The sequence below is a fragment of the Balaenoptera musculus genome, chromosome 10 (genome assembly GCF_009873245.2).
Source record: "Balaenoptera musculus isolate JJ_BM4_2016_0621 chromosome 10, mBalMus1.pri.v3, whole genome shotgun sequence".
NCBI classification, from domain to species: Eukaryota; Metazoa; Chordata; class Mammalia; order Artiodactyla; family Balaenopteridae; genus Balaenoptera; species Balaenoptera musculus.
The window spans coordinates 42,689,285-42,709,980 of NC_045794.1; the positions used below are offsets into that span (position 1 = coordinate 42,689,285).

At 61.0% G+C, this 20,696-nt stretch overlaps 1 protein-coding gene and 1 long non-coding RNA gene across 7 annotated transcripts; one reads left to right on the forward strand and one right to left on the reverse strand.

Annotated features, from left to right (window-relative positions):
* The first annotated feature begins 3,437 nt into the window (after window positions 1–3,437).
* TNS2 (tensin 2) lies at window positions 3,438–20,493 on the forward strand. Of its 6 annotated transcripts, none has more exons than XM_036865698.1 (30): window positions 4,385–6,130; window positions 6,949–7,122; window positions 8,770–8,878; window positions 9,378–9,415; window positions 10,307–10,345; window positions 10,631–10,669; window positions 10,823–10,872; window positions 11,103–11,292; window positions 11,579–11,629; window positions 11,922–12,044; window positions 12,132–12,196; window positions 13,037–13,120; window positions 13,683–13,795; window positions 13,890–13,950; window positions 14,220–14,295; window positions 14,555–14,684; window positions 14,777–14,842; window positions 14,924–15,037; window positions 15,217–16,428; window positions 16,570–16,720; window positions 16,843–17,432; window positions 17,548–17,637; window positions 17,959–18,084; window positions 18,290–18,382; window positions 18,509–18,586; window positions 18,751–18,828; window positions 19,241–19,409; window positions 19,496–19,564; window positions 19,671–19,700; window positions 19,854–20,493. In XM_036865698.1, exons 1-30 carry the CDS (start codon window positions 6,044–6,046, stop codon window positions 19,990–19,992), a joined length of 4,434 nt encoding a protein of 1,477 aa, XP_036721593.1. In that variant the 5' UTR covers window positions 4,385–6,043; the 3' UTR covers window positions 19,993–20,493. The 6 variants fall into 6 exon arrangements, with proteins under 6 accessions (XP_036721591.1, XP_036721592.1, XP_036721593.1 ...); XM_036865699.1 differs by having other exon boundaries at window positions 4,386–6,130; window positions 11,121–11,292; XM_036865696.1 differs by lacking the exons at window positions 4,385–6,130; window positions 6,949–7,122 and adding an exon at window positions 3,438–4,366.
* On the reverse strand, window positions 9,423–11,250 carry LOC118901906. The gene is made up of 3 exons (XR_005021488.1): window positions 11,172–11,250; window positions 10,272–10,473; window positions 9,423–9,824 (listed from the first exon to the last, which is right to left on the reverse strand). It is a non-coding gene; the product is annotated as an uncharacterized LOC118901906 (long non-coding RNA).
* Window positions 20,494–20,696: the final 203 nt, after the last annotated feature.

A 20,696-nucleotide genomic window follows, 5' to 3' on the forward strand; every position in this document is an offset into this window, starting at 1 on the left:
GGCGTGCGTGCCACATTCTGCGTTTTTTATTCGACTCGCTGTTGATAGTCTGCTCTACACACACACACACCCCTTTCTGAAGTTCCTTCTCAGTACCAGATACCATTTTATGCAGGTGGAGGGTGGGACTACAAGAGGAATCTGTTGATTGAGGCCCCAGAACTGGGAATTTGCATCAGCTCCCCTCCATTTTTACCTGGTGTTTACCTTTAATACTTGAGAGTATCTGTGTTCCATTTCCTGTACTGTTTATTTTAGTTATAAGATTAAGCGGGAACTCTAGGGATAAATCCTCATGTCCTTGAGGTGGTGTCTCCACAAACCTCCACCCTTCAGTCTGGAGAGGTGATGTGTCTGCTGTCCTAGGCTACACCACACAGGCAGAGTGGAGTTACGGTTGACAGGGTGGCACAACGGTCTGGGTTACAGCTGAGGCCACTTTTAATGCACAGACAGTGGGGATTTTCCAAACAGCTAGGGACAGACTGTTCATTGTTACAAGGCAGGAAAGAGGTTAGAACAGTGGCAGAGAATCCTTAAGGTCACAAGGGGGTGGAGCACAGAAAGCCACGGAAACCTCAGTCGACAATTTTGGGGACTTGGAGCCAAGAGGAAGTGTGGGGCGGGAGGTGTAAGGAGATGGAAGCACAGTGACACAGGTGGCTTTCCTGGGCCGACTGCAGCAGCAGCTGCTCTTGTAGTTTATTGCTGGCGCGTTGACTTCTGAAGTTGAGCGATAAGTGGCTTGGTGTGCTGTGATCCCTGTGGGTAGGGAGGAAAAGCTCCGGCCCAGGCTGCCTGTACCTACAGCCTACAAGGCAGCACTTGCATACTGCAGCTCCACCGCAGGCAGCAGCCTCAGTCACATCCTCCAAAGCCTTCATCTCAAGCCACTCCCCTCACTGTGTAATACTGACGTCTGGGTAAATGATGATGGAAAGAAGGATGAAGCTGGGAAAGGCTGACTGGAAAGAGGTTCATGTTGGTTGTGCACAGAAAAGGCAGGGAGGAAAACTCCCTGTACTATGGCCCAACAGGGTACTCTTAAGTTCAAGGGAAAGGTAGGCACCGGTATGGCCCCCATCCTCAGTCATAAGAATGTGTGGACTCTTTCAGAAGCCCAACCGTGGAAACGGGTCCCAGGATGGGTCAGCCCTGTCAACCTACGTAAATCTTGAGCGACCAGAGGCTGCAGGTTTGGCATCAACTTCAGTCTGGTCGGGTCCCTCGTGTATTCCAATCCACATGGCCTAGTTTCTTCTAAACAGAGTCAAACACTAGGCTCTGGATCCCAAGGCAGGGTCCCAGTTAGTGCTGAGGGCGTCACCTCGAGCGCTAAGCGAGCTCACAGCATCTTGTTTCTCAGGAAGTGGGAGAGCTACACATCTGCTCCTGGGAAGCATTATTTCTCAAATAAAACCCTGTTTCTCAGCAACCATTGTAGCCCCCAGGGCCACAAGTGTGGAGGGAAGACTTGCCTTCCCTCACCCCCCAGCCTCAGCAAAAAGAAAGAGTTTGGAAGAGGCGAGCTGTGCAGCTCCCCGCGCAGCTGCAGCAACCTCCCAGTTGGACAATATATCCTCTGTCCTCAGCTAGGAGATCTGCCTCTGGAGACAGCTCTTCCCCTTCCCCCACTCTTCCTGGTTCCCAGAGCCCAAACCCTCCCCTGAAGTTCCCCTGACCTCTTCCAGCCAGACCAGCCTACTCCCTCAATGCTCTCCTCCTATAGTCCCCCACCCCCAGGATCTGAGCACACTCCGTCACAGGCATGGGATCACCCCAGACCAGGGAAGAGGGGGCTCAGCCTTCCGTGCCAGGATGGGCTGCCCCCTGCATAGTTAAGGTAAGAAAACCTGCATGAAGGGTCAGAGGGTGTTCCTCAACTTGTTTCACCTTCACTAACACGATCCTGGTTTTCTCCTCCCTTTCGCTTTCCTTTCTAAAGTTCCCTCTGCTCCGAGCTGGTAGTCAGGATGCCTGCCTGGCCCTTTGTGCCACGTGCCACCCATTATAATTTCACCCCCTCCAAGCCACCTTCTATATTTTCTCACTCTCAACCTTCCTCATCAGCTTCCCCCCTGCAGCCCACTTCCCCTGTCCCCACATTGAGAGCAGGAATCAAGTCTGCGCTGGAAGTTCAGCTACCCATCTTACGACCCTCCCCCAATTCCTTGGAACCTCAGAAGTTCCTCTTAGCGAGAATTCCCTGACGGTCCAGTGGTTAGGACTCGGGGCTTTCACTGCCGAGGGGCCGGGTTTGATCCCTGGTCAGGGAACTAAGATCCCGCAGCTGGGCGGTGTGGCCAAAAAAAAAAAAAAAAATTCCTCCTGGGGCAGCAATACCAGCATGAGTGTGAGGCTCTAGCCCTCCCATCGTTCTGGGATCCAGTCAAGTACGTTTTCTCTGGGTCCCAGTCTCTCCTTTGGTACCTCTAAAACCTACCCTTCGGCGTGCATCCCAGGGCCCAGCCAAAGACCCTAATGAACTCTGGAAAGAGCAAGATTTTAAAAGAGGTAGACTTAGGCTCCAAAGAAGTGAGTGAATTTTCATATCTTGGCTATCTCGATTACATAATCAAATCTTGCCAAAATACACAGAATGACCTTCAGCCCTGCCCCTTCGCCAGTAGCCTCTGATCCCTGTGGTTCTCCTCTCTCCTCTGGCCTTCTCCAGACTCTGGCCTCTCACCTTCTCCCAGTGCCTCCCTACCTCTTTCCTCCCCCGCTCCATTCCAATCCCCCAGCTCTTCCTCCAGATCCCAGGGACTCCTGCCGCTCTAATCTCTGCCTGTTGGACACCAACTCAGTCAAGAGCAGTAAGATCAAGGCTCCCCGGTCCCAGCCACACCTACCCCTCCCAAATGCCAGTCTCTGGGGGACCTGCATTGTCACCATCTGCAGCTTCCCAGCCTCTTCCCTGCCACCAGATTAGAATCAGGTGCCTCACTCCCTCGTAATCAGAACCAGACTTCTCAGCCTTTGCCAAAGGCTAGATGAGCACAGAAAAGACCCAGCTGAGAGAGGAGACAGGGAGGGATAGAAGGCCTTAGTGCTGGGGATACTGGCTGCCTTAAGCAGGCATTGGGCATTGAGGCCTGGGCACCGGCTCCTCAGAATCCGCCTGCCCCCCTCCCCCGCCAGTTTTCATCATGGAAAATCCCGTGGGGAGGGTGAGGAAGGGAGAAAGTTTCAGGAAGTGCTCACTGCTAAAGAACATTGGGGAACCTAGGAATGGGAATAGATCGATTGAACTTCTAGAAAGACATCCTTTCCCTCTACCTTTCCCTCCAGGGTGGCACAACTCAAACCAGCCCCACAGCCCATTAACTCAACTCCAGGAAATTCCTATCCAGTACCAGATCCAGACACTGCAAAAGAAGTGAATGAGATTAGACCACAGAATAAATTTCCATGTCCACTGGGAAGCCTGGAACTTGAGTTAAATGAGAGGAAGACTTTAATAGAATTATCCTAGGGAACAGGAATGACAGTCCAGGTCCAAAGCAGGGCGATGTTTGGGTTGACTGGAGCGGCTTAGGCGTGGGGTTGGGAGGTTGAACTTGACCTGAAGGTCCTCAGCTGTGAGTCCTTTGGGGGAGACTAGGTGGCACTCGAGAAGTCTCCCGTGGCAGAGGACCAGAGGAGTGCGTCCAGCGACTTGGGACATAAGTGATACCAGATGCCCTCGTTTGAAGCCCCGGTGGGTAGGTGGCGCTAGCCCCACTAGGCCAGGCCGCAGGTGGCCCCTGATTTCGGGGTCAGGTCCACTCCCAAATGCATTCCTGTGGAGGGGCCGGACTGAGAGAGGCCGAGGCAGTCCTCTGCACCCTTGTTTCTAGTGCCTTCTGGACCTGTGTCCACCTTTTCTTCTGCGTCTGTTTGGCTCGTAAGTTTTTTTGCCTGTGTCCCTCTGGGTCAGTCTCTTCCGGACTCTTTGAGATTTTCCTGTCCCTGTGTTCTCCGTGTCCACCTCTCTCAAAATCTCTCCCCGCATTTCTGTCTCTTCCGGTCTCCGAGGGTCTCTGCCAGTCCCCGCATGCCTCCTTCCCAGCTCCTGGGCGCGTGGGTTCGCCAAGAGAAGGTGGGGAGGAGAAGAGGGAGAAGGAGAAGGACGAGGGGCGGGGAGCGGGCGGCACGTGGGGATTGGAGCCCGGGAAGGAGGGAGAGAGGGAGGGAGAGGAGCCCGCGGGAGGGAGGAGAGGGCGGTGCAGGGAGCGGCGGGGGCGAGCGCAGCGCGCCCGCCCCGTCTCCTCCGCCTCCTCCGCGTCCGCTCGGCGCGGGCCCGGGCGAGATGGGCTGGCCCGGGGGCTCCCCCTGCTGCTGCCCCGCCCCGCCGCGCCCCCGCCCCGCCGGGCGCCCCCCGCAGGTGAGTGGCCGCGCTGCGCCGGGCGGGAGGGCGGCGGCCTGTGCGTCACGGCCCTGCGGACAGTGCCGGGGGCGGTCGCCAGGGGGCGCGGGACCACCGGGGGGGCGAGTGGGCTCGGGGAGCGGGGCCGGCGCGCTGGGCCGGGGGCCGGGAGCCGCGGGGCCGGGGGCGGCAGCGGGCGGGGCCCGGAGGCCGGAAAGGTGACCAGGGGGCGGGGCCGGCCCGCGGTCACTCCCCAGCCCGGCAGTCTCGCCTTCGCGGGTCCCGGGCGCACACGCCGCCGCTCCGTCCCGCCACGCACGCGCTCGCGCCGCCCCCGCAGGCCGGGGACCTGGGCGGGAACCGGCCGGGGAGAGTGCGAGTCAGGGTTTTGCTATTTTACTTCACATCTGGGGAAACCGAGGCAGATTCGGCTTCCACCGTCAATTCTCCAGGTCACCCTGGGCACACTCGCACACCCCGCCTTCCCTCCCTGTCTCCTTCCCTGGGCCTCACCCCTCCTCGCGGCTGGGCTCCCAGCCGCTCATCCAACCACAGCTATTTCCAGGAAGGGGGAGTGTTGGGTGGAGGGGTTTCTCCAAACAAACCCAGGGCTTGGGAGTAAGAGGGGGCCAGGCTCGGGGAGAGACTGACGGGCTCTGGAAAGTTCCAGGCAGGAGGAGGGTGAGGGTCCCAGGGGTCTGGCCTGGCCTTCCCAGGCCTGCCCCAGCGAGCTGCTTCTCCTCTCAGCACTGCCTGAAGGCTCAGCGCTCTCCCATCCCATCTCACTTCGGAAGTGCTCCACAGGTGGGGAGGGACTCAAGGCCATGCTTCCCTGGCCACCCAACACGGGGGCTAGTGAGCCACCCACGAGGACAAGAGCGAGGGTCAGAGAAGGTTTGGGGACCTGTTGCCAGGTGAGGGGACTTTCAGCCTCTCGGGAGGCAGCAGGAGTAGAGAGAAGCCTGCTGGAGGGGTCCTGGTCAGGGTAACTGTAATAGGAGGGGAGAAGGGCCATGCTACCACTACCACAGCACCTCTCCTGCTCTCAGCAGGGCTGGGGACTGGACCAGGCCAGGCCCGGTTGCCCACACTGGCCAGGGGCCTGGAATGTCCTGGGACCCAGCCAGGGCTGGTGGGGTGGGAGTGTGTTGCAGAGCCAGTGCCCCTCTCCAGTTACAGGCTAGGCCTCCCTCTGGCTAAGGTACCCTGGGGGCAGACTTCCTGACCTGGAAGGAGGATTAGAGCTTCAAGGGAGAAGCCTCAGGGTAGACCCAGTCCAGGCAGCCCAAGGAAGTGTCCTGAGTGGGCTCATCCCAGCAGCGGCAGGGTTAGACCAACCCAGATGGGCTCGAGGGAGGGAGAGGGAAGGTTAAGGACCTGGTGGGAGAAGCCAGAGCTGGGGGAGCTTCCAGAGCCCTGGGACATTCAGTAAATACGCTGCAAATGGGGGCGGGCCACGCACATTTGCACATTCTTTCAAGCCACTGGACTGTTCCACTGGACTGCTCTGGGGAGCTGCTGTCCAAGGCTTGGGGCTGAGGACCCCCAGGCTATTAACCCCTTATACTTTCCGAAGATTACTCCCCCCCCCATCCTTTCCAAGGCCCCAATCCACCTCCTTCCCTTAACTTCCGGGACAGGAAGCTGGCCGCATTCCCAGGAGGGAGGCAGGAGGCCCGCGGAGGGGCGTGGAGTATGTGTTGGGAGGGGGGCCTCCTGTCCAGTCCTCGGGCCCTGGGACAGCTGCTGAGGAAGGAGAGCGGCGCTGGGAGAGCCATGAAGGTAGCGTTCAGGCTCGGGGGGCGGGAGGGGGGGAGCCCAGACCTAGAGCCTGGGGTGGCAAGGCTCAAAAGAGCTAGGAACCTGAGAGAAACAAGCCAGAGAATAGGTGAGTAGGGAACTGTGTCAGGAGCAGAGCAGCTGGGGAGCTCTCAGGAGAAGGGCCCCAAATGCCTCGGGCTGGGGCAGGAGAATGGCTCGCTCCTGTGCAGAGCAGACTCTGGCTGGAATTTGACCTTCCAGTGTAGATGGTGGGGGCAGGGGGCCAGTGCACGTTCTCCTTTTCCTATTTCTTCACAACTGGTGAAACTGAGGCAGGAAGCTGGCCCTCAGTCCCATTTTCCCTGACCCTCAGGATGCACTTCACTCCTGAGCTGGCTGGGGTCGCAATTCCCAGCTCCCACTCCCCCCACCAGAAGTCCCCAGAGAGCCTGAGAGTTCAGGCCGGGAGGCTGGCCTGGCTGGGACGCGGTGTTCCCCGCTGGCCCTTGAGCCCTGCCCTGAGACCTAAATTCCCACCCCGCCCCTGCCCCGCCCCACTGGGGGCTGGATCTCAGGATCCCACAGATCCCTGGATAGGGCAGATCCCTGGGCATGGGGCAGCTCCAGAGCAGGGTGGGTTGGGGGCAAAAGATCCTGGGCTGACACTCCCAGCAGGGTAGATCCTGGGAATCTGATCTCCTGGCCTCCCCCACTTCCTCCCCCCCCCACCCGCCCCCACTTCCTGGAGCAGCGACCTGCCCCCTTCCCGCCTGCACTCCCCTCCACTTCCAGGGCTGGGCTTCTCCTCACACCAGCCAGACAGCCTACTCTCCACCCAGGGGAAGTGGCTGCCTCCGCCAGGCCGCTTCCAGGAAGCCCCGGGCCAGGCCCCAGCATTGTTCGGGCCCCACGGCCGGCACCCCAGGCAGCCGGACACCATGAAGTCCAGCGGCCCAGTGGAGAGGCTGCTCAGAGCCCTGGGGAGGAGGGACAGCAGCCGGGCCACCAACAGGGTAGGAGTGCCCATTGGCTGGGCAGAGGAGGGGCAGGGGTGGAGGTGTGGGCAGTGGGGGAGGGGGCCAGGACTCAGGCCAGACCCCCTTCCCAGTTTCGGCTTCCTCAGCCTTCTCCCCTGGTCCCGCATCCCCTCGCATCCCCTTGTTACTCTATCCCTTTGGAGTGGCCAGGGCTGGCTGTGACGTGAGCAGCAGACGTTCGGGTTAGAGCAAAACCTGGTGTCCCTTTCAGCTTGCCTGACACATTCCCTGCCCTAGCCCAGGCCAGCCCTGCACCCAGGCAGGTATACATCATTGTAGGACCTTCCTGGGTACTATTCTGGAACCCCAGAGAGGACGTCCCTAAGCTGAGAAGTTTGAGGGAGATGGGATGGGGGTGGCGAAGGAAGGAAGGGAGGGAGGCAGCCAGGTCTCAGGAGTGCTTTAGACAAGGGGGGGTTGATTTGCTTTCCACTGATATCATCTGTGTGTGCCATTAATGCCAAAATGCACCCAGGTTTCCTAGTGGGTCTGGCAGAGTTGGTCCAGCCCAGAAGAGTTCAAGTTGGGTTTAATCCAGAAGCTTCAGGGACAGCCAAGAGACCAGAGGTGCTGCCTGCATCCCCAGGCTGAGGGGCCTGGAGGCCCCATCACTGCCTTTCCCCACATTTTCTCAGCCTCACCCCAAAAGAAGCATCTCAGGGCAACATGAGACAATACTATGGGGGAGGGAGGCAGGAACTTGAACGCCAGAGGAGGAGAAAAATAGGTAGAAGAGAGAAGAGGCAAGGAAGCAAATGGTCCCCAGAGGATGGGAGGGATGGGACAAGGTAGGCCTGGGCCATAGGGGACATCCCAGCCTCCTCGCTCACTGCACTCTGGGTGGGGAGGGGCCCAAGAGCATCTGCTCCACCCTCTCCCTCTCCAAAGCTGGAATCCCACTTGAACCTCCTCAAGTGACAGGGCGCTTACTACATCCCGGAGCAGTAAGGCAGCGGCGAAATATTTCCAAGTCATGCCTCCATCTGCCTCTCCCTCTGAGCATTACCGCCCCCTCCTTACACAACTGCTGCCTGCCGCCTGGGTGCACAATGAGTAAACATGTTGTTCTGACAGTAGGGGGAGGAGGGCGTGTCCGCCGCCTGGAGGACTGGGACAGAGGGACCAAGGGAGCAGGCCTGGCTGAGGCCCTCCTGCCGGGTCAGTCTGGGCGCTGTGTGACTGACACCGTACATTCATGTCTGACCCCCTCCCTGCTCACTCTCTACCAAAGCCTCCAGATGGGGAGGGCAAGATGGGAGGAGAAACAGGTTGCCTTCATAGCGGAGTCAGGGAGCGCTATCCCCCCACACCAGGATGGAAGCTCTAGGGCTTGGGTGGCAGTGACCGCAAGGGTATCACACACCAGGGCCACGTGAGGGGCCTAAGTGATCCCTTGGGGAGGAGCTGACCCAGCTAGGGTGACGCAAGGGGCCAGGTTCTACGCACTGTCTAGGACAAGCCCTACAACTGCCCGGAAACAGCTGAGGCCAAGTGCGTTCTACGAGTTTGAGGGCTTTATCGGGATGGAAGAAGAGAGAAACTGTGCAGTGCTCAGGCCCCGGCCCGGTCCTGGAGATGGGCCCGTGGGAACTGACACCTCTGTCTGTCTGTCCCTCCACCTAGCCTAGGAAAGCTGAGCCACATAGCTTCCGGGAGAAGGTTTTCCGGAAGAAACCACCAGTCTGTGCAGTGTGTAAGGTGACCATCGATGGGACAGGCGTCTCGTGCCGAGGTGAGGCGCCCTGCCCTATGCTGTGCCTCTGCGAGCGTCACCCAGCACCACTGGGTTGCACAACCCCTCAGGCAGGCCCCAGAACAGAACCCGTACTGCGTGTGCTGCCCCTGGGCTGGGCCACGTGGGAGCCAAGAGGAACTGCGTCCCCTCCAAACAGCCCTTGCTCCCCCAGCACCCCAGGAGACCCAGTACTCTAAATCACCTTCCCACCTCACCTGAGACTGGAGGCTTTCCTCCCTTGCTTCCTCTTCACCCGCACCCACCCTAGAACATTACCCCTGGCTCCCTCCTTCCCTGGCCTGGGCAGTAGTGCACCACTGCCATGCGCTTCCCTTGAACTCTGCCCCTGCTCCCCCACTCCAGCCAGCTCAGTACAGCCGGAGTCCTGGAAGTCCCAAGGTCTAGTTCCAGGGCCTGGGGAGATGGGAGAGGGCCACCCCTTCCACTGCCCCAGTGGGCCCCTGCTAACCCCTCTCCTCCCCTCCATCCCCTCTAGTGTGCAAGGTGGCGACACACAGAAAATGTGAAGCAAAGGTGGGTACCTGCTGTGGGGAGGGGGACTGGGGTCCCTTCCTCCTGTGAAACAGGCTTCTCCAACCACACTGGCATCAACCCTCCACCCTTCTCATCATTGGGGAACCCCTGCTGGGTGGGAGAGGGTACTGTACTGGGCCCTTTAAGAACCACCCTACTCCACCCCCTGGAGGGCTGGCCCAGGCAGAGCAGACAGCGTGTTTGGCGTTTGTCTTGGTGCCTTGCCCAGGCTGCAGCTGGCGAGTGGATGGGGGGGTGGGGAAGAGGAGGAGAATGAGGAGGAGGAAGGGTGGGGTGGGTGGGTGTCAGAGCAGGATTTCGGAGACTGGCAGCCGGATGGGCTGTGCCTTCCTTCTGGGGAAGGGTCCTCAGGATGCCTGAGTGGGTCTTGTCCTGGGCCCTGGAAAGGCTGGGCAGAAGGTGTAAGGTGTAGATAGCACCCACTGTCCACTGGGAACCTGAGACAGCCGCATCTCTGGGGAGGTGCCCTGGTCCTCCTCCTGCAGTGTGAGGGGTCCTAGGGCCTTAGAGCTGGCTTTGGGGAGCTGTGTGCCCGGGGGCGGGGTCTCCCAGTGAAAGAGGCCAGTGTCCGTCCCTGGCCGTGGCCTGCCTGCATGGCTCTATATATAACTCCTGCCCTGCAGCTGGATGAATGGGGGTCTGTGTGGGCAGGGGGCTGGAAGCCAAGAGTAACAAGTGGGGGGCCCAGGGGTGGGGGACCGAGAGGCCAGAGGGGAGGCTCCCTTAAATAGAGGAACCTCAGTTGCAGCCTGTGCCCATCTGCTGACAGCCCCTCCACCTTCTTGCTGAAGCTGAGGGGTGGCCCCATCCTTAAGCCCGGGAAAGTGCATTTCACCAGCAACTCAGCTCCTCTCTCCCGTCTCCTTCCAGGTGACTTCGTCCTGTCAGGCCGTGCCTCCCACGGAGCTGGTGAGTATGCTCTGGGATGGGGTGACCGAGGCAAGGAACCTGGCTGCGGCGGTGTCCAGAGATCTGGTGGCCACAGAGAGGGCCCCCAGGAGGTTATCTTGAATGGACTGCTGTGGATAGTGGTCATCCTGAGGCAGTGGGAAAAAATTTGAGCCCTCTGCTCTCGTCCTCTTGGGCCTGCTGGGGGCTAGGACGCCCCCCCGCCCAGTACATCCCTCACAGGGACACCGGCTGGTCATTGCCCCTTCCCTAACCACTCCCTTTTCCTCCCCCATCTCCCTCTAGCGGAGAAACACGGCCCCTGTGAGGCGCATAGAGCACCTGGTAAGGTGATGCTGGAGGAGGGGGGCGGAAGCAGGTAGCTCTGGGACTAAGGACCTAGGTTTCTTCTGAGGCAAAAGTTCATGGAACTCTGGAGTGGGGAGCCCAGAGTGAGGGGCACAAAAGACGTGTGCAAAGTCTCATCTCATCCACCAGGGATCCACCAAGTCTCTGAACTACTCAAAGCAACGCAGCACTCTGCCCAGGTAAGTGAGGGCGCGGGGTGTGGTCCCATATGAGCCCCTTCCGCTGGCCCCACACCTCAGCCCAGAGCAGGGTCCCCCAACAAAGCTCTCCAGGCCAGCCCCGCCCCCCAGCTGGTCCCACCCACTCTCAGGACCCAGGAGACCTCACCTGTAGTCAGCCAAACACCCTTCCTTAACACCAGCCCCCGGTGCCCGCCCCACCCCCACTCTCCGCCCTGTTCCTAACACAGGCTTCGCCTCCTCCCCAGGAGCTTCAGCCTGGATCCTCTCATGGAGCGCCGCTGGGACTTGGACCTCACCTACGTGACGGAGCGGATCCTGGCCGCCGCCTTCCCCGCGCGGCCCGACGAGCAGCGACACCGGGGCCACCTGCGCGAGCTGGCTCACGTGCTGCAATCCAAGCACCGCGACAAGTACCTGGTGAGGGGCGGGACCTGCCTCAGTCAGCCAACGAGAGGGCTGGGAGGTCCGGATGGGCCAGGCCCCTCCCTGACGTCACGCCGCGGAGGCGGAGCCCCGAGTGGGCGGGGCCCGGGCGCAAACCTGGAACGCCGACTGGGCTGTACGAGCTAGGCTGGGCCTTAGCGACCTACTCATTTTGGAGAAAGACCCGTCCTTAGGGTCACAGCGGGTGATACCACCCCCAAGCATCACCGCGCCTCGCTGCCTGGGGTCACTTCGCCTAACGCCCCCACTTTACTTGCAGCTCTTCAACCTTTCAGAGAAAAGACATGACCTGACCCGCCTAAACCCCAAGGTAGGAGGGAATTAAAGCCATCACCCCCTGCCTCCTCGGTATTAATAGTAGCAATTGCCACCTACTTCACTCTGAAGCACTTTCCCATATGACACGTCACTTGGGACACCCCAAAGCATGGTGCAGCAGGTATCAACCCATTGTCCAGGTGAGGGAAGTGTTGAAGCTGTCATGGACACAGCCAGCAGGCCCCTGACCTTGTCTCCAGGCCCCTACAGCCTGTCCCTCTTCCACCCTCACCCACCTCTTCTTTGGTGGCCACCAGCCCCAGTCCCACTCCTGCACCCCTCAGGTCCAGGACTTTGGCTGGCCTGAGCTGCACGCGCCCCCGCTGGACAAGCTGTGCTCCATCTGCAAAGCCATGGAGACGTGGCTCAGTGCCGACCCGCAGCACGTGGTCGTACTGTACTGCAAGGTGAGCTGGGAGCGCGTGTTCGCAGGGCTGGGGTGCCCTCAGCCAGGGGCCCCACTAAGCCCTGCATCCCTGTCTCTTTGTCCCTAGGGGAGCAAGGGCAAGCTCGGGGTCATCGTCTCTGCCTACATGCACTACAGCAAAATCTCTGCAGGGTAAGGCTCCCCAGCCCCGAGTGCCCCCTTCCCCAGTGACCCTTCCTCCAGCTGGCCCTTGACGAGCCCATCTCCTCTGAAGCCCACCTCGGTGTTCAGAAGAGCCATTTACTATAAACTTGACCTTTCCACCTCCTTTTTCTCACTTGTACTTCACCACAGTTTTCCTAAGGCTGCTGTAACTAAGTGCCACAAACTAAGTGGCTTAAGACAACAGAAACTTGTTGTCTCAGTTCTGGGAGCTACAAGTCTAAAATCTGAGGTGTCAGCAGGACCACACTCCCACTGAGACTCTGGGTAGAGACCTTCCTGGCCTCTTCCTAGCCTCTTCCTAGCTCTTGGTGGTGGCAGACAATCCTTGGTGTTCCTTGGCTTGCAGATGCATCACTCCAATCTCTGCCTTTGTTGTCACATAGCCTTCTTCCTGTGTGTCTGTGTGTCTGTGTCTCTTCTTCTCTTCTTCTAAGGACACCAATCATATTGGATTAAGGGCTCATCCTACTCCAGTATAACATCATAACTAATTACATCTGCAACGACCCTATTTCCAAATAAGGTCACATTCTGAGGTACATATCTTTTGCGGGGACACAATTCAACCCATAACATGGTCTTATTGTCCCATTTTACAGAGGAAGAAACTAAAACTCAGGGAACAATTGCCCGAGGTCCAACAACTAGTAAAGTGACTGTGGGGTTTCTAGTTCTCTTCACCACCACCCTGGGCCTCCTCTAGACTTGGGGGAAATCGCACCTCTCTTCCCTCCCTTGGGGCTTAGGGATGGGAGACCAGGTTGGAGACCAGCCCCTAAGCCCCCACACTGGTCCCACTCTCCCCAGGGCGGACCAGGCGCTGGCTACCCTTACCATGCGGAAGTTCTGTGAGGACAAGGTGGCCTCAGAGCTGCAGCCGTCCCAGCGCCGGTGAGCAGCCTAGGTGGGGATGGGCCAGAGGAGCAGTTCCCTCCGTGGCTACGAAGGCCGAGGTTCTCTCATTCATGCAGCACACCTGCATGGAGCACAGATGCATCTGTGTGCCTGGGATTGTGCCAAGTGCTGAGAACGCGGAACAAGCACAGGGTCCCTGCTCTCGTGGGGCTTATTTACATGCTAGTGGGGTAGACGGCAATAAACCTGTGAATAAAGAGACAAGGTCGTTTTGGATGATGACAGGTGCTATCTATACAAAAAACAAAGCTGAGTCTCGTGATGAACAGAGACTCACAGGACAGTCAGGACCCTCCGCTATATAACGTGAGGCAGAGATCTGGGGGAAGAGCATTCTAGACAGAGGGAACAGCAAGAACAAAACCTCAGAGGCAGCAAGAAGGATGGAGGTTAGATGCAAGGAAGAAATCTCTGTTGAGCTGGAAGATGGGCGGGAAGCGCCGAGGAGAAGGTGGCTGGGGCGGTGTTCGTAGTTGAGATGACACCAGGGCGTCTCCAGAGGAAGGGGCTTACGTCCTCCTTGACATCCCCCCACCAGGTATATCAGCTACTTCAGTGGTCTGCTGTCCGGCTCCATCAGAATGAACAGCAGCCCTCTCTTCCTGCACTACGTGCTCGTGCCCATGCTGCCAGCCTTTGAACCTGGCACGGGTGAGTCTGCCTGGAATGTACTCCAGGGAGCGGGCTATCCCCCACCCCCTCCACTCAGCACCCCTCACGTGTCTTCTCCTTCGTGCCCCTCCAGGTTTCCAGCCCTTCCTCAAGATCTACCAGTCCATGCAGCTTGTCTACACATCTGGAATCTAGTGAGTGCTCTGTTCCCCGGCCCCTGCTTCCCTGCTCCCTGGGTCCCTGTTTCTCCAGCCTCCCCAGATAGCTGGGCCTCCAGCTCCAGCCACTGTACCCACAAACTAATAGCATCACAGAATCCGTTTTATAGATGCGGAAGCTGATGCTTAAAGGGCTCTCACTAAGGCAGTGCTCAGTCTCCAATCTCCCAGCTCCCTCCTGACTCTTCACAGCCACCCGTGCACCCAAGTGCCCCTGATTCACCTCTGCCCTCTCTCTTCCCCAGTCATGTTGCAGGCCCTGGTCCCCAGCAGCTTTGCATCAGCCTGGAGCCAGCTCTCCTCCTGAAAGGCGATGTCATGGTGAGGGGGCCTTAGCGACAGGGAGAGGCCTGGGGGTGGGGTGAGGGGTGGTGGTGTAAGCTGCCAGCTGCACAGTCTCTGGTGAGCCATCGACTCGAGGCCGATGGGAGGGCAAAGAGGGCATCCTCCTGATGGGGAGGAGGTCACCTTGGGGTTCAGGCAAGGCAGAGCCGTGGCCAGATAGTCCCCAGGGTGGAAGCACTGAGAAGACGTGAGTGGACACGAGGGCCTGAACGCCGGTCTCCCTCCCCTCACCCAGGTGACGTGCTATCACAGGGGGAGCCGGGGGACTGACCGGACCCTCGTGTTCCGAGTCCAGTTCCACACGTGTACCATCCATGGACCACGGCTCACCTTCCCCAAGGACCAGCTGGACGAGGCCTGGACCGGTGAGTTGGAGACAAGTGGCGTTGGGGCTGGAGCCCAGGTGAAGGCGGGCGGGTGGGTGGGTGCCGGGCTCCTCACGGTCCACTCCCTGCAGACGAGAGGTTCCCCTTCCAAGCCTCGGTGGAGTTCGTCTTCTCCTCCAGCCCAGAGAAGATCAAAGGTGAGAGCCAGGCCTGGCCCTGGCGGGGGGCGGGGGGGGGTCATCCCTCCCTGCTCCTCACCCCTGGGTGCCCTTCCGTAGGCAGCACCCCACGGAACGAGCCCTCAGTGTCTGTTGACTACAACACAGCAGAGCCTGCTGTGCGCTGGGACTCCTACGAGAACTTCAACCTGCACCACGAGGACAGTGTGGACGGTGTGTGGGGCGTGGGGTGGCAGGAGGTGGAGTTTTGGGGGGCACACTCTTCCCTCCCCAGGCAGACACCCCTCCCAAGAGACACCCCCTGAGCTGGAGTCTCCTGCACTGTCCCCTGTTAACACACACGCTTTCTCTCTCTCCCCCTTTTGCCTGCTTGCCCTCCCTCCCGGATCCAGACTCCGTCACCCATACCCGGGGACCCCTGGATGGCAGTCCTTACGCCCAGGTGCAGCGGGCCCCCCGCCAGACCCCGCCGGCGCCCTCTCCGGAGCCGCCCCCGCCCCCGCTGCTCTCTGTCAGCAGCGATTCTGGCCATTCATCCACGCTGACCACCGAGCCAGCCGCTGAGTCCCCTGGCCGGCCACCCCCGACAGCTGCCGAGCGGCAGGAGCTGGAGCGCCTCCTGGGGGGCTGTGGAGTGGCCGCTGGGGGCCGGGGAGCTGGGCGTGAGACGGCCATCCTCGATGATGAAGAGCAGCCCCCGGCGGGCGGAGGCCCCCGCCTTGGAATGTATTCGGGACACAGGCCTGGCCTCAGCCGCCACTGCTCCTGCCGCCAGGGCTACCGGGAGCCCTGCGGGGTCCCCAATGGGGGCTACTACCGGCCAGAGGGGACCCTGGAGAGGAGGCGGCTGGCCTACGGGGCCTACGAGGGGCCCCCACAGGGCTATGCTGAGGCCTCCGTGGAGAAGAGGCGCCTCTGCCGATCGCTGTCCGAGGGGCCGTACCCCTACCCGCCTGAGCTGGGGAAACCGGCCAACGGGGACTTTGGCTACCGCGCCCCAGGCTACCGGGAGGTGGTGATCCTAGAGGACCCTGGGCTGCCTGCCCTGTGCTCATGCCCCGCCTGTGAGGAGAAGCTAGCGCTGCCCACGGCAGCCCTCTATGGGCTGCGCCTGGAGAGGGAGGCTGGAGAGGGGTGGGCGAATGAGGCTGGCAAGCCCCTCCTGCACCCGGTGCGACCTGGGCACCCGCTGCCCCTGCTGGTGCCTGCCTGCGGGCACCACCATGCCCCAGTGCCTGACTACAGCTGCCTGAAGCCACCCAAGGCAGGCGAGGAAGGGCATGAGGGCTGCTCCTACGCCATGTGCCCCGAAGGCAGGTATGGGCATCCAGGGTACCCTGCCCTGGTGACATACAGCTATGGAGGAGCGGTTCCCAGTTACTGCCCAGCATATGGCCGGGCGCCTCACAGCTGCGGGTCTCCAGGCGAGGGCAGAAGGTATCCCAGCTCTGGTGCCCACTCCCCCCGGGCTGGCTCCATTTCCCCCGGCAGCCCGCCCTACCCCCAATCCAGGAACCTCAGCTACGAGATCCCTGCAGAGGAGGGAGGGGACAGGTATCCGCTGCCCGGGCACCTGGCCCCAGCAGGACCCTTGGCATCTGCAGGTGAGGGCACTGGGATGGGGAGTGCCCAGGGCAGAGGAGGGCTCTGGAAGATGGTGGGGGAAGGCACAGAGTGAGAAAGAGCTAAGCCAGACAGAAGGGGCTCTTCCTGGCTCACAACCTCTCCTCTCACCTTCCCTGCAGAGTCGCCGGAGCCGGTGTCCTGGAGGGAGGGCCCCAGCGGGCACAGCACCCTGCCTCGGTCTCCCCGAGATGCCCAGTGCAGTGCCTCTTCTGAGCTGTCCGGTCCCTCCACGCCCCTGCACACCAGCAGCCCAGTCCAGGGCAAGGAGAGGTACCCAGAGGGGCTGGGCAGCTCAGGCGCCTCCTTGTCCAGGCAGACCCTGAAGCCTGGGATGGGGGCAGCTCTCACGGGGTTCTGCGGCTCTACTAACCACCCGCCCTCCCACCCCGCAGCGCCCGACGGCAGGACACTAGGTCCCCCACCTTGGCGCCCACTCAGAGACTGAGTCCCGGAGAGGCCTTGCCACCTGCTTCCCAGGGAGGGGCTGAAAAATCTCCAGAGCTGCCAGCAAGAAGTGGGCCTGAGCCTGCGGCCCCTGGTCCCTTCTCCCCAGCCTCCCCGCCCAGCTCACCCAACGACTGGCCTCAGGAGAGGAGCCCAGGGGGCCGTTCGGACAGCGCCAGTCCGAGGGGCCCTGTACCCACCACCCTGCCCGGCCTCCGCCACGCCCCCTGGCAGGGCCTTCGAGACTCCCCGGACAGCCCAGATGGGTCCCCCCTCACCCCTGTGCCTACTCAGATGCCCTGGCTTGTGGCCAGCCCAGAGCCACCTCAGAGCTCACCCGTACCTGCCTTCCCTCTGGCTGCATCTTATGACATCAATGGCCCCACCCAGCCCCCACTTCCCGAGAAGCGCCACCTGCTGGGGCCTGGGCAACAGCCAGGACCCTGGGGCCCAGAGCAGGCATCACCACCAGCCAGAGGCATGAGTCACCATGTCACCTTTGCACCTCTGCTCCCGGATAATGCCCCCCAACCTCCAGGTATAAAGGCCTTCAGGTGGCTGGGGCCACCTCGGGAGAACCCTTTTTCCCAGGGAGGGGCATGGCATGGGGACTGGGGAGCCCTGAGGCCAAGCTCAGTCCCTCCGTGTCCTAGAGCCCCCTATGCAAGAGAGCCAGAGCAACGTCAAGTTTGTCCAGGATACGTCCAAGTTCTGGTATAAGCCACACCTGTCCCGTGACCAAGGTGAGAAGCCAGCCTGCGCGCCCCCCCCCTCCCCCCCCCAAGGGCTCTGGCTCGGCTTTGGAGCCCATCCTTCCAGTGGGTGCCTCTTCCCCGTCTCAGCGGGCCTCCTCTAGGCCGAGCTTCTCTCTAGCTGGTGATTCTGGGCTTCGGGCCCAAGGAGGTCTAACACTGTCAGCGCTCTGTGCGCTGACTCCCCAGTGGCGTCCCGGGTGCTGTCGCCGCAGCTGTTAGGGCCAGAGGCCTGGGGAACTTGGGCAGCAGAGCGGAGGGGCTCCTTGGGGCTCAGTCGGCCGCTGTGAAGACTTCTCCCACCTCCTCCAGCCATTGCCCTGCTGAAGGACAAGGACCCTGGGACCTTCTTGATCAGGGACAGTCATTCATTCCAAGGAGCCTATGGGCTGGCTCTCAAGGTGGCTACGCCCCCACCCAGCGCCCAGCCCTGGAAAGGTACAGAATGGCCAAACGTGAGGGGAACGGGGAGTGGGGTGTGGGGAGGTACCAGAGGCAGGACAAGGCAGGGTGGACCATGTTGCTTCTTAGTGGGGAGAGGGAGCAAGTGACCTCTCCTGCTCGGGAAAGAATTCCAGCAGGCGAGAAGCAGAACCTGGAATCTGACGAAGCCTTCCTCTCCCCTCCCCTCCCCTCCACTCAGGGGACCCCTTGGAACAGCTGGTCCGCCACTTTCTCATTGAGACTGGGCCCAAAGGGGTGAAGATCAAGGGCTGCCCCAGCGAGCCCTACTTTGGTGAGAAGCAGAGGCTGGGAAGGCTGCACTGGGCTGGTCCAGGGAGGCCAAGAGGCGTCAGGAGGGAGGAGGTAGACCACCAGGATCTCCGGGTGCCTCGAGAGCCCACTCGCCTCTCCCCTGCAGGCAGCCTGTCGGCCCTGGTCTCCCAGCACTCCATCTCCCCGCTGTCCCTGCCCTGCTGCCTGCGCATTCCCAGCAAAGGTGGGTGTCCGGTCATCTGTCCTCCCACCTCTCCCCACCCACTGCAGCCAAAGGCAGACTCCCCAGGCCCTGGCTTCCCGCCTGCCTGCCTTCCCTCGGGGACGGCAGAGGGTGCTCTCCAGCTCCCAGCACTGCCACTCCCCGCTGACCCCCGTTTCCCTCAGATCCTCTGGAGGAGGCCCCAGAGGCCCCAGTGCCCACCAACATGAGCACAGCGGCAGACCTCCTGCGTCAGGGCGCCGGTACGGGCCTCTCCCTCTTTCCTCCCCCTGGGCACCAAGGGGGCCATTGCTGATACATGGGGCACTGAAAGGCCTTGAGGTGGGTGGGTGGGCCCTGGCGGATGCGTCTAACCCATGAGGGCAGGGGGAGCCCTGCATCTGTAGGCACAGTGGGAGAGGGAGTCCTCAGTCTAGGCTCTGCGGGGAGGGGGCTTGTTAGAACGCAGATTCTCAGGCCTCTTTCCAGCACCTCTGACTGTGGATCTGGGGGAGTCACAGAACCTGCCTTTTTAACAGGTTACCTGTGTGACACGCATCCCCCGAGCAGCGCTAGCTGGGGAAAGTGTGAGAGCTGGTGGGGTGGGGGGACCGAGGGAAGATAGACCTGGGGGCAGGCAGAGCCACTGCTCCCTCCAACCCCCCGCCCCCCCAGCCTGCAGTGTGCTCTACCTGACCTCAGTGGAGACGGAGTCGCTGACAGGCCCCCAGGCGGTGGCGCGGGCCAGCTCCGCAGCTCTAAGCTGCAGCCCCCGCGCCACACCAGCCATTGTCCACTTCAAGGTCTCAGCCCAGGGCATCACGCTGACAGACAACCAGAGGAAGTGAGTGTGCGTGCCAAGCCCCGGGGGGGGGGGCAGGCCCTGGGGCCCCGATTTCCGGGTGACTTTCCCCACCCTCCTCCTCACAGGCTCTTCTTTCGCCGCCATTATCCAGTGAACAGCATCACCTTCGCCAGCACTGACCCTCAGGACCGGAGGTGACCCTCTCCCTCCCAGCCCTTTCGCCCCACAGTCCCCAGCTCAGCTCTTCCGTTGGTAGCTATTCCCCGGGTGCATCCCTTCACAGTTCTTCTCCTTCTGCAGATGGACCAACCCGGACGGGACCACCTCCAAGTAAGCCTCCCTGGGAGTGCAGTCGCCCCTCCCTGGCATGGCATGGCATGGCACTGGCGTGGCATCGAGACACCTCCTTCCTCCCCAACCCTGGCGTGGCAGTCCCTGTGGAAGGGATGCTGAGCCCTCCCCACCCTGCCTTTGTACCCCCAGGATCTTTGGTTTCGTGGCCAAGAAGCCGGGAAGCCCCTGGGAGAACGTGTGTCACCTCTTTGCAGAGCTTGACCCAGATCAGCCTGCAGGCGCCATTGTCACCTTCATCACCAAAGTTCTGCTGGGCCAGAGAAAATGAAGGAAGGCCACAAGCTCCGAGCCCACGTCAACACTGCGCCCCTCTCAGCACCCCACAGCCCTCACTTCCCCTGGCCTGGACCCAGGAGACCCGGGATCCAGCCCCTCCCCTAGGAACGGGGAGCGGACACCGGCCTGGGACACTGCTCTCCTTCCCCGCCCCCAGCCTGCTAAGCGAAGTGGACGGGCCCATGAGATGACCTTGCATGTGAGCAGATGGCAGAGATGGGTGTGTGAAGGGTGAGGAGGCATCAGCAGTGGAGCCTGGAGGAGATGGGGATGGCCCTACCTGCGCGAGAACATCAGCGCTGGCGGAGACAGGCCCTGCTAGCTCCACCCAGCTGCAGGTCCCAGCATGGCAGGGAGAGGGGAGAGTGTGGGGAGCAAGGCACTCCCTCCTCTGCCTCCCCTCTGAGCAGAGAGATCAGAGTGGGATCACATGAAAAGGGGGCTAAAAAAGAGTCTATTTTTGTCTAATAATAAAGAGTTTCTATAACGTTTAGTCGGAGTTGGAGTCATGCCTTGTTTCCAGGAAGGTCAAAGCCTCAGGTCTCCCAGGGGCACACCTGTGCTTCTTGGGGCATCCCAGGCCCAAGCCAGGCCCACGGGACACACACGATCCCCCTCCCTGGCCCCATACTGGTCCACACGTGCCTGGTGAGCAAGTGCCCTCGGCCGCCCCCTCCTCCAGCCCTGTCCCTGGTC